Consider the following 12,810-nt stretch of genomic DNA (forward strand, 5'->3'; position numbering starts at 1 on the left):
ACTGAACTATTAAGAAAATTTTTTCCCTTCCTTTCTTTTATCGAAGTATAATTAACATACAGTGTTATAGTATGTTTCTGAGGAAGGCTCTGAATTCAGAACTCAAGACTGGCTTTTGCAAATATGCCACTTAACTTTTTAATGGGAGCTTTCCCTTTCAGTGGTGGTTTTGAAACTTTGTGATAGTATGAAGTCAAGCCCCAGAAATCTTGATTCATCTTAGGTCAAATAGATGGGGAACTCCTGTAGGCTAGAATATTGGTGACTTTTAGCGCGCGCGCACACACACACACACACACACACCAGTTTCCAGGGTGAGTTAATGAAACCCTCACCTGCAAGTGAGTCATACACCTGATCAACGCTCTTGTTGCTTAGCAGCAGTAATCCTTTTTAAGCAGTACGGTACAAGGTCACTCAATAAACTTTCATTGTTCTTAGTGAAGGAAGCCTGTATTATAGATAACTGATGCGGGCAGATTTCTATTAACAGCAGTTGTTTTTCAGAAGGAATAAAACAAAAGGGACGATGACAATGGTTCACCTAAAACTGATTTAAAATAGTAACACTGGTTACTGGAACACATTCAGAAAGGTTAAAAAAAATAGATCATTTTATATAAGCTTCTTATTTTGTTGAGATATACTGGGATTGCTAAGTAAAAATCAGGATTTTTCTACTGAACCCCCATAAAGCATTAAGATTCTCAGGAACTTTGTAAAGCTTAGATAAGTAATGAAAATATAAGAGGAGAGTATTTATTTATGTGAAGCAAATAATAGATAGCAAATGATTTTTTAAAACCAGGTGTATTTTTGATCCAAATATATCATTTTAAGATTAGATTGTGGCTATGTTAAAAATGTTAAAAAATTGTTAATGTTGAAAACTATTTAAAAGCAAAAACAGGGGTGCCTAGGTGGCTCAGTTGGTTGAGCGTCTGCCTTCAGTTAGATCATGATCCTAGAGTCCTGGGATCAAGCCTCACACAGAGCTCCCTGCTCAGCAGGGAGCCTGCTTCTCCCTCTCCCTCTGCCCTCCCCCTGTTTGTAATCTCTCTCTTTCTTTCTGTCAAATAAATAAATAAAGTCTTTAAAAAAAATAAAAGCAAAAACAAATAAGTAAAGATTAATAAATGTAGAGGCATGTTATTAGATTTGAAAAAAAAAACTGAATAGTGTAAAGATGTGAGTCTTCTCAAAGTAATTTGTAGTTTTAATGCAATTCCAATCAAAATCATGTCATGTTGTGATAGAGTTTTAAAAATTGGCCTGGAAGGATAAACTAGAAATCCTAGCCAAGATAATTGTGCAGAAAGTTAGAGATAAAGGACTTTCTCTACTCTGTGTCAAAATGTTCCACAGAGCTCATTATCAGAAGAATGTGGAACTGGGGGTGGATATAAAAGGCAAATCTAAAGCCATATCCTAGGGTAAATGGTTCAATGTATTAAAAACAAACAAACAAGCAAACAAAAAACAGCTTTGGCAGTAGCTTGGGCAGAGTGGGGACTATTTCGTAAATAATAGCAGGACGGTTTGGCAACAATTTGGAAACACTGTTGAATCTGCCGTCTGCACTTTCACAAAAACAAGTCCCAGATTACAAAGTTATAAATTAAATAAACTCTAAGGTCCCTCTGCATTCACGACTGTGGTAGTACTTATCACTATCTGACCTCTCTTTGTTTATTGACTCTTCTTCTGTCTTTACTAAACTGTTAGCTCAAAAGAGCCAGAGGCTTTTTCTGTCTGTTGGTTTATCCTCAGCACCTGCAATGATCTGACACATAGGAGGCATTTAAGAGTATTTGTTGACTGAATGAATAAAAGCAATGAAAGGAGGCAAAAAGGGGAAGAAATCTCCCTTTTAACGTGAAGTATGTAAGCTTGGAGTCATAACTAAACCAAACAGAATGAAATTAAAAAAAAAAAAAAAAAGGAATAATCTTTGCCTTTTTCATTCTTCTGAGTAAGGCCAGCTCAGCCTGGACTCTGGGCCTGGTAATGAAACGAAGGTCGTATGTTTCTCCAGCCTCCTCTGGATTCAAAGTTGTTGCCCTTTACAGACCCAGCCGGGGTCCCTGAAGCATAAAGAACAAAAACTCAAAGGATTAATTTGGAATAAAATCTGAAGCTTAAATTAGAACCCTTGGATTGTCAACACTGTTTTGAGGATGAGGACTAAGCAGCTATCTAATAAGCACTCGTTTTGACTACTTAAAAAACCTGACGATTGCTTCATACAATATTATGCTGCTTTCAAGCTCTACAGACACCAATTTTTGTTGCCTCTTTTTTTCTTTAAAAAAATTTTTTTTAAAGATTTTATTTATTTATTTGACAGGCAGAGATCACAAGCAGGCAGAGAGAGAGGAAGAAGTAGGCTCCCTGCTGAGCAGAGAGCCCAATGCAGGGCTCGATCCCAGGACCCTGGGATCATGACCCGAGCCGAAGGCAGAGGCTTAACACACTGAGCCACTGAGCCACCCAGGCACCCCTCTTTTTTTCTTTTTTAGATAGACTTTAATCAAATTCTTTGGACAGAAATAGTTTATTTTTATATTTTCCCTGAATCAGTGTTCGGAAGGTTTATTTTCTTGTGATACTCCCCTCAGCGTGCCAGTTTTTTCCACACCAGGTTAGCCTTGGCCACTGTGTCCTCCTTCTCCCACTAGAATGATGCTGCCTTTTCTGATGTGAGGGCATCATGTTGTACCCACTTCCTTCCTGGCTCTGGTCTTCCTCTATGTATGAAAATCCTGTGCAGTTCCAAGCACAGACAGTCTGAAATACATGTCCAGCTTCTTGAAGGGCTTCTTTGCCTGATTTGATGAGATACTTCCCAAACAGCTGGTAGGTGCTTCAAAATGTTGCAACAGAAAAAGTCATTGCCTCTTTTGGCTCATAAACTCTCACTGGAAAGGAGGAAATAAAATTTGACCTACCGAGAGTGGGATCATATTCCCAGATGAATCGTTTGGTCAGGAATCTCACTACAAGAGCTGTGGAAAAAAAAAAAAAGAGCAACATTTCAAACAAATTTGTTAATTTCTTGTGGTTCTTATCTTTGCACAGAAAGAGAAGTAGCCCAGACAACTAGAGTGCCTTACATTTCTTGGCATATAAACACCCAATGCATTTATTCATGTTCGTTCAAGAGAATTTTCAATTTCATATGGTGGTCTAAAAATTGGCACAAAGTCTTAATGACGCATTAATGAACGGGTTCGATTTGTTCCTTTAGTTACAGGGTTAAAACAAGCAAGCAAAGAAAGACATCATAACGTGAAAATGCTCACTCATAACAATTTTAGCAAAACAATGAATTTAGATATAAAGTATCACAATACAGGTGTCTAGAGATTGAATACTGATGACTAACAACAGTGAATTGAAAACACAATGATTTTTAACTGCAATGGAAAGATCACTAGCTGGTAATTTGTATTATCAGAGAAACAGATATTTAAGGGGCGCCTGGGTGGCTCAGTCAGTTAAGTGTCTGATTCTTGATTTCCACTCAGGTCATGATCTCAGCGTTGTGAGATCAAGACCCATATGGGGCTCTTCACGTTCAGTGAAGAGTCTGCTTGAGATTCTCTCCCTCTGTCCCTCCCCTACTCATGTGCATGCACACACGCTCTCTGTCTCTCTCTAAATAAAGGAATAAAATCTTTAAAAAAACACCAGATATTTAAACTTACAGATTTCATTAGTGACTCATTAAGGCTCATCAGAGGTGACACTGATGAAATAGTACAGTCAGAGGTAGGGTCTGGAACCATGGAAACACTTTACTTGCATAATCCTCTCAACCCTTATTTCATCCCTATGAGGCAGATACTATGATTGTTCCCATTTTTCAGATAAGGAAACTGAGGCTCTGACTGCTCAAAAAATTTCACTGAGTCACTTACCTAGTTTGTGACCAAGTTAGGATTTGAGCTCAAGCAGTCTGTTTCCAAGGCCTGTGATTTATCCACTGTTCTCAACTTAATTTAAGGCCAGGCCCTCCAGATAATACTTGACTGGAAGCTGGTGACAGGAGGAGAACTGGCCTAATGCATGGGCTCCATTGTCCTTAAAAACCAGTGGGACACATGCTCGACATTTTCCTATAGAAGTATTGAAAACAGTGGTTCTTAACCTCCTTAAAAATTTTTTTTTGAAAAGGGATGTCACAGACACTTCGAAAATAGAACAAAAGCTTGGACTCTTTTCCCTGGTAAAATGTATATACACATATTTTGGCAGATAATTACAACATGCTAATGAGGACTCTGAAGACCTTCGGTGGTCTTCCTGGGATCCCACTGACCCTAACTAGAAAATTAATGTCTATCGTATTTTGTAGTTTTAAAATATCTATTATTAGAATATTTTTATTTTTACCAAAATGTCCTGTATGTAGTAGGCTATTTCTTCCTTGACGAAATAGAACTAGTTAGTTGGAAGTTGCTATTAGTCTGTCCTTTGTTGCCACTGTAGGATCAACAGAGAAGTATATCACCCCTACCATAGTGTCTTATGGGAGAGATCACAGGCAAATTGCAATGATAACCTCATAAAACAGACCACAAACATATGTGGCTTGGCTGGAGACTGAAGTAGCAATGTTCTTTCTAATTACAGAGTGTGAGTCTGAATTGAAGCCAAAATATTTGCAGTGCCTAAAGTAGCAAGGCCACTGACCCTATAATACTTCCCACAGTGAGTGTACTTGTGGTTTTATCTGCAATTTTCAGAGTCTGTCACTGCTCACCCTCTCAAGAATGCATTTTTTTTTGCATGTAAGAAGCAGTAAGCAGTAGACAGATATTTTCCTGTTTTTAAATTAGCATGTTAGTAAACATAATTGCTGACCTTATTCAGAGTTCACCTTTTGTTAGAGTATGTAGTTTTAACTACAAAAGTTTCACCCTGAAAAATACACTTACCAGACATCCTTAAGCAATGAGGTAGTAAAATTCATAAAATTTCACATAACTGAAGTTTGAACTTACCCAATTCTAAGACCATTTAAAGTTCAATTATTTCTCAAAGAAATCTTTCTAAAATGTATTTGACACTCGATTGCCCTTCCAAACTGAGTACGGAATAACACTGAATCATTTAAAAATGTCCCAATCTTAGTGAACAACCTGGATTAGCATCCTGTGCAGTTACACGGTAATACTGTGAGAAGCCATAGAATGGTCGAGGCAACACAATTCTGGAATGCTAGGGCTTTAAATAGTTCAGCTTTTGAAGACACACATTCATACACACACATACTTTTTTTCCTCCCTCAAATACCATGGTTTTCTCTTCTTTGTTTTTTACAGATTTTTAAAAAAAATTTATTTATTTGAGAGAGAGAGAGAGTGCATGCATGAGAAGGGGGGTGGGGCAGAAGGAGAGGGAGAAGCAGACTCCTCGTTAGTAGGGAATGTGACCCAGGGCTCAATCCCAGGACCCCAGGACCATGAGTTGAGCCGAAGGCAGACGCTTAATTGACTGAGCCACCCGGGAACCCCCAGCTTTCTCTTTTCGCCACAGTCACTGGGACTCAAGACCACCTCCAATAACCAACCCACTGGAATCTCCTTTGTTACTTTTGTTTTTCTAAAGACCAATAAGCCATATTAATAAGCTTGTTAGAATTTTTTCTCATATTAAAGTAGCTCTGGGGTTGGATTCTAAGGAAGCTGTTCTATGAATATAAACAGGATTTTGGTGACTTTTGAGATGTCATGTTTGTTGTTGAGAAGTTGCTCCTGCTCACTGATGGGTTATTGGCTCAGGTTCAGGGAGCTACCTTCCAATGGGGCAATGTTGCTAGGCTTTATCAATGAAATCAATCTAAACATTTCTAATATTTTTTAAGAGTTGCACATTGTTTTATGATGGTTATTTTAACAATAGGATCATATTTTTTTTAAATTTAATCTATTTTTTTTAAAGATTTATTTATTTATTTGAGACAGAGAGCACAAGCAGAGGGAGAGGGAGACAAGAAGTCTCCCCACTGAGTGGGGAGTCTGATGTGAGGCTCAGTCCCAGGACCCTGAGATCATGACCTGAGCTGAAGTCAAGAGTCAGATACTTAACTGACTGAGCCACCCAGGCGCCTGAAATTCAGTCTATTTCAAATGCAATAAAAAACATCAAAACCACATTGAAAAATTGACATGCCTTATGTTTATATTTTTTTAAGATTTTATTTATTTATTTGACAGAGATCACAAGTAGGCAGAGAGGCAGGCAGAGAGAGAGGGGGAAGCAGGCTCCCCGCTGAGCAGAGAGCCCGATGTGGGGCTCGATCCCAGGACCCTGAGATCATGACCTAAGCCAAAGGCAGAGGCTTAACCCACTGAGCCACCCAGGTGCCTCCCTTATGTTTATTCTTAAAAGACACGTTTTTATCTCCTCACACACAGATTATTCATGGAAAAGACAAATGCATTGTCTATATTTTTATTTTCAAAAATATTTTAATTTAAAATTATTATTCTAAAGAATGAAAATAACCTTACATCTGTGGAAGTGTTATCTGTTAAATCTCTATTATTTCCACTGGGTCTGAGGTGCTTGCTGACATTCACCATTTACTGATGGAACCATAAAACCTTAGTATTACTTACCCACAAATTTGATTATAATTTTATTAGGAGCTATAACTTTCATAGGGGATATATCTTGCCATGTCTCCCCTCCTCCCCCACTACCACTCACATCACATGATTTCACCTGTCAATGATAATACAGTTGCTTCCTCAGTGGGGTCCCTCCTTCAGCTGCACCCTCAAAACTCCCCCAAACTGCTCTTCACACAGATAATGTCTCTGCTAAAACTTAAACCATCTCATGCCACATCTTTTCCTCAAATTCTCCCTGACCTCATCTCATTGAATAACTATTTATTGAGTGCCTACTCGGTATCAGGTTCCGTTTTAGGGGTTTGCAATAATCCAGTAAACAATTCAAAGATCAAAAATATTTATTTGACACACAAACAATTCAAAAATTCAAAGATTTGACCTTACAGAGCTTATATTCTCCTAGGAGACGGATAAAAAATAAAAATAAGAAATAAGAACTATAATACATTAGAGGCGGTAAGTGCTATAGGACAAAAGAACAAGGTGAGGGGATTTGGCATTGGGGATGACGGTGTAAGAGTTATTATTTAAGACAGGATAATCCTCATTGGCAAGGTGGTATAAGAAACAGGTGAGAAGGGGCGCCTGGGTAGCTCAGTGGGTTAAGGCCTCTGCCTTTGGCTCAGGTCATGATCCCAGGGTCCTGGGATCGAGCCCCGCATCGGGTTCTCTGCTCGGCCTGGAGCCTGCTTCCTCCTCTCTCTGCCTGCCTCTCTGCCTACTTGTGAGCTCTGTCTGTCAAATAAATAAATAAAATCTTAAAAAAAAAAAAAAAAAGAAACAGATGAGAAGATCCCTGGGGGGACAGTGTTTGAAGGAGAGGGGATAGCCAATGCAAGCAAACACGTTAAAGCAGGACTGTGTGCTTGATATGGTCAGGGAACAAAAAGCAGGCCAGGGTGCCTAAGGCAAAATGAACAATAATGAGTGTAGCTGAGGATGAGGTCATTTCCTGCCACTCCCCTAGCCACACATTCCACTACTTCTACTACTGTTAATCAACACCACCACCACCACTAATAATAACAACTGAAATTCTATTTATTATTATGATGATGATGATTTTACTTGATTCTTTCTTTAGCATGTATGTTTGTGAGGACATTACATTTGTTTAATTTATCACTGTCTTCCAGTTTCTAGAACAGTGTCTGGCACATAGTAGACTGCAAAATACTTGTTGAATGGATGGAAAAGATCCATCAATCCATGTCACAGTTCACTCTCTTGGCAGTGAAATAATAACCAGGCATTGAAAGAAGAAGCAAAACAAACAAGGCAAGAGAATTCATAACAAAACCATGCCACGTTTCCATAGCTTTTTCTTGAAAGGTTATATAAATATACACTCTGAAATGCCTTCTAATGGGTATTTCAAAAGCCTTCTACAAATTATACTTCTGTAATTTATTTAATGAGTTAATGCAACATTGATTTAATTTTCTCTTGAACACCTGTCCTCTCCATCCTAACTATCCTGAGCAAAGGTTTTTCTTCTGAGGTAAATTGGTGGTATTGGTAACCTTTACTTTTGCTAGCACTCTGATGTATGATCTTGTTTTCCCTGAAGTTTTGAGGTCTGACATATTTGATTGGTTGCAAGTAAGTTCTGCTTTCTGAAATATCTTATTTTCTTCCCAGTACCTTGAAACTAAATAAGCCAAACATGTCTAAAAGTTAATCTAGAGAAGAACATTTTGCTCAATACATTACCTACTTGAATAATTCTTCATTATATGTGGTTTATTTTTTATATTACTGGAACTGAATTTCATGATTATCTATGAAAGCTGGTTTCTAACAAAATGGAAAATTCAGTAAGTAGAGTTTGAGCCAAGGAAATATTATTTAAAGTGACATCAACGTAATAATTCAATAGGATAATATTTCATTTATAAGCAAATGCTAAAAGGCAACATTTCTATGTTAAAATAGTTATGCCATTTTAAAAAATTAACAAGTCTGGGGCTAGTTATTCAAAATAAGTTCTGATGTCCTTATCAAGATGAGGAAAACATCAAAAGTACCAACTTTAATGATCAGAATAATATTTTATGAAAATTGATTGGACATGATCTGTATAGCAAATCAACTTTTAGAAAGAAATGAATTTTTCAAGGTAAATGAAAACTAACACACATGCTAGCCTTAAAAATTTTTTAAATATACTCAGGAGAGTATAATTCTGACAGAACTTTCAGAACTTTTTGAAAGTTCTGACAGAACTTTCAAATGTTAAACTGTTTAGGCTTATAGTCTTAAAACAGTTCTTGTGATGCCATTATTTTTCACCTATATGGTTTATGAAATAACCTGATTAATAATGTTTACAATACAATTGTTTTGTAGATCCTTAAGCATGTATGACCTCCTAAATATTTGTGATTATTGTTCTTCTCTACAGGTCTGTTAAAGAAGTATCCTTAATATAAAAATCTAGTCCTTTGGGGCACCTGGGTGGCTCAGTGGGTTAAGCCTCTGCCTTCAGTTCAGGTCATGATCCCAGGGTCCTGGGATCGAGCCCCGCATCGGGCTCTCTGCTCAGCGGTGAGCCTGCTTCCTCCTCTCTCTCAGCCTGTCTCTCTGCCTACTTGTGATCTCTTTCAAATAAATAAATAAAATCTTTAAAAAAAAAAAAATCTAGTCCTTTGTCTGAAGGGAACTTTCCTGACTGAGGTGTATTGAATGCTCTATCACTTAAAGCAGTTTCCAATCACCTGTTCTCTTCAAAGTTAGGCTTTCTCATCTATAATATATAGTAATTATATATAATATATATTAGTATATTAGACTATATATAGTACATACATAGTTATAATATAATATATATTATATATAGTATATATATAACATAATATATATAATAATTAGCAGACTGTATATATAGTATTATATATAGTTATAATATAGTACTATATATAATATAATAATATACATTATATATAATTATATATAATGTAATAATATACATTATATATAATTATATATAATATATGGCTATATAATATAAAATGATTCCCTTGCTTCCCCTGATCCTCATATACCTTTGCAACCTGAATTTCAATCACTTCCTGATGCTTACAATGGCCCTCCAGTTTGCTTGTACTACTTAATATCATGCATGCTCATCTCTTCATGCATCTAATCGTGTTGTCCCTGCCACCTTGAAAGTCCTTATCCAACTAATAAAATCCTAATCACCCTTCAAAATCTAGTTCAAATATAATCTCCTTTGTGAAACCCTTCCTTTCTTTCTGTATCAATTAGCTATTGCTGTTGATTAAATATATCCCCAAACTCAGCAGCATGTAACAGTGAGCATTTATCATGGGAAAATTATAATGTGCTTATGGAACTGTAGTCAACTGATTGTTCTGGAAAAAGCCAGCTAACCGTGTTTCAAATGGCCAGTTCAGATTTTTTTAGGACAGGAAAAGAATTTCTGTGTCAATTAAGGGTACTTCAAAAAACACTGTTTTTTTTTTTTTAAGATTTTATTTATTTATTTGAGAGAGAGAGACAGAGAGCACAAGCAGGGGGGAAGAAAAGAGGGGGAGAGAGAAGTAGACTCCCTGCTGAGCAGGGAGCCCAATGTGGAACTGGATCCCAGGACCCCAGGATCATGACGTGAGCTGAGGGCAGACACTTAATGGACTGAGCCACCAGGCACTCCAAAGAACATTGTTCTTCACCTGACTTCCTCTTGAATTCTGCCTATATCCTGTTTAACACACCCTTGGTTTTATATATGCTCAAAGATGGTGCTTGTTATCTCCCACATTCATATCATAATGAAAAGTTATTATAAATATGTATTAAGTGATGTGTATGGTTTTTATTCTGTAACCAGCAGGACCTTCATAAAAAATGGTTACTTTTAAGTTGTAAGACTAGATAGCTTTGAGATATTTAATGTCTTTAATGACCTTCCACTGAGAGTCTGCTAAGTTCAGAACAATTATGTCCCAGAGTTTGAATTACTCTGTGAAAAACAAACAACTTTTTGTGTTATAGAAAAAGAAGGCAAACGTGGCTAAAACGGCCACAACAACCGTAGTCCACTATGGGTTATGAGTATACTTACAGCTTGTTATCCAAATCATTGTTCTCTTCTTTTACAGCATTTTTCAGTGTTTAAATAGAATTCTTAATGCTTGAAAATTACGTGAAGATATTATAATAAATGTACACAGTGCCTTAAGTGTGAAAGTTCTCAAAATCAGGCCACAGCCAGGAGATCGAGTAGCTCCTTCCCCTCTTCTTCTCCCCCTTCCCATTACAGACTTACAATGGGATTACTTGGCCAGCTGAGAACAGGAGGCAGTGGTATGTCATCCCAAGTCTACATGGGTGGCCAAATCAACACTAAATTGCTTTCAGTTTGAATTTTATGAACTATAGGTAAAAGTCACAGTAAAGTATTTGAAAAATAATTTTTAAAAAAAGGATGAAAGAGTTTCATACCACTTGAGAACTGTTTTCTCAGGTCATGAAACACATCAATTTAAGCAATATCATGAAAATTAGAGTGGGAAAGCATTTAAAAATATACGCAGTATTGTTAGTATTGCTACCCACCTTCCTTCAGTGAGTGTGCACGGTTAGGTCAGGTGTTAGTTGATCCTTGAACAACACAGGTTTGAACTGTGTGGGTCCATTTATATGCACACTTTTCCTGTTCTTTTCTTTTCTTTCTTTGTTTAAAGATTTTATTTATTTGACATGGAGAGAAAGAGCACAAACAAGGGGAGCAGCAGGCAGAGGGAGAAGCAGGCTCCCCACTGTGGGGTTTGAGCCCGATGTGGGGTTTGATCCCAGGACCCCAAGATCATGACCTGAACTGAAGGCAGACACTTAACTGATTGAGCCACCCAGGCACACCAATATATGCACATTTTTTTCAATAAATACAGTACAGTACCATAAATGTATTTTCTTTTCCTCACGATTTTTCTAACTATTTTCTCTAGCTTACTTTATTGTAAGAATATAGTATCTACTACATAACATACAGAATATGTATTAATGGACTGTTAAGGGTATTGGTAAGGCTTCTGGTCAACATTAAGCTATTGCTTACGTTTTTGGGGAGTCAAAAGTTATACATGGATTTTCAACTGCGCGGGAAGTTGGTGTCCTTCACTCCCACATCGATAAGGGCCAACTGCATGTCTTTACCCTTCACTGCCCTACAGCACAGAGTTGATATAAATGTGTATCCATATGCTTATGCACATGTATCTGTGCACGCCGGTGAAGACATTGAAGCTCAGACTATTTACATTTCTTCCTGAAATGCATGACCCCCTTTCAGTGCCCACCAACCCTGACTCAATAGCAGAATCCCCTCTTTCTACAGAAGAGGAATTTGTCATCAGACAGCTGAGGAGTCATGCCGAAATGCTCCCCTGAGGCTACTAAACTCTTCATTGGAAAAATCTGGGGGTGAAAATTGTATGTACTTTACATATAGGGTGCATTTTGAAGAATATACACTGTGTAGTCACAAACACTGCTTTCAATACAAAAGAAAAGAATTAAAACCCTGTAACGTCTCTAGGAAAAAAGTGACTCTGCAGACATAAGCTTCTGAACATTCAAGAGTTTCTTTTCTTTTCTCCATGTGGAGCACTAACACTATTTTTCTCATTCTGTAATCCAGGGTGTATAAAGACATAAACAAAAGACACTGTAGTCCTCCTCATGATACAATTTTGCTTCCTCATTTTAATGTTGTTCACTGCTTCTTTAAGGTGTCTTTTACAGTTTATTATTACTATTATTTTAAATAGAGTGCAGAGATCGTAACTTCTTTGGGGGGCTCCATAAATACTTTTGGGCTCATTTTTTTAAAAAAACTTTGCATCCTTGCAAGTTCAAATAAGCTAAAAACTAGTCAGCGTGTTAAGTAATAATATAGAACTAAATCAAAGAAAGAGGAAAAGAAAGATATATTTAGAATGGAACAGACTCATAGATGGCGTTACTATTCACTACAGAGCATTTCTATCTGTGGTTAAGTAGGGAAGTACCCCCTCCCTTTTAAAGTCTTCCCTGGCCTTCCCAAGCCATGAATCACTCCCTCTCGGCCATGACATTGTCATTTGTTTCTTCTCTATTATAGAACAGGGACAATTGCCTTGTAAATATTAATTTACATTCCTGT

General features: G+C 37.2%; 1 protein-coding gene across 1 annotated transcript in view; it reads right to left on the reverse strand.

Moving 5' to 3' along the window:
• LOC111142152 (RAS like estrogen regulated growth inhibitor) overlaps positions 1–12,810 on the reverse strand; it is a 118,004-nt gene that overhangs the window by 10,866 nt on the left and 94,328 nt on the right. Inside the window, exon 3 of the mRNA XM_022495140.1 lies at positions 2,949–3,005. Coding sequence (XP_022350848.1) covers positions 2,949–3,005 — 57 coding nt within the window. The remainder of the gene's footprint in view (positions 1–2,948; positions 3,006–12,810) is intronic.

The sequence above is a fragment of the Enhydra lutris genome, unplaced genomic scaffold (genome assembly GCF_002288905.1).
Source record: "Enhydra lutris kenyoni isolate GAN:26980312 unplaced genomic scaffold, ASM228890v2 scaffoldscaffold7, whole genome shotgun sequence".
NCBI classification, from domain to species: Eukaryota; Metazoa; Chordata; class Mammalia; order Carnivora; family Mustelidae; genus Enhydra; species Enhydra lutris.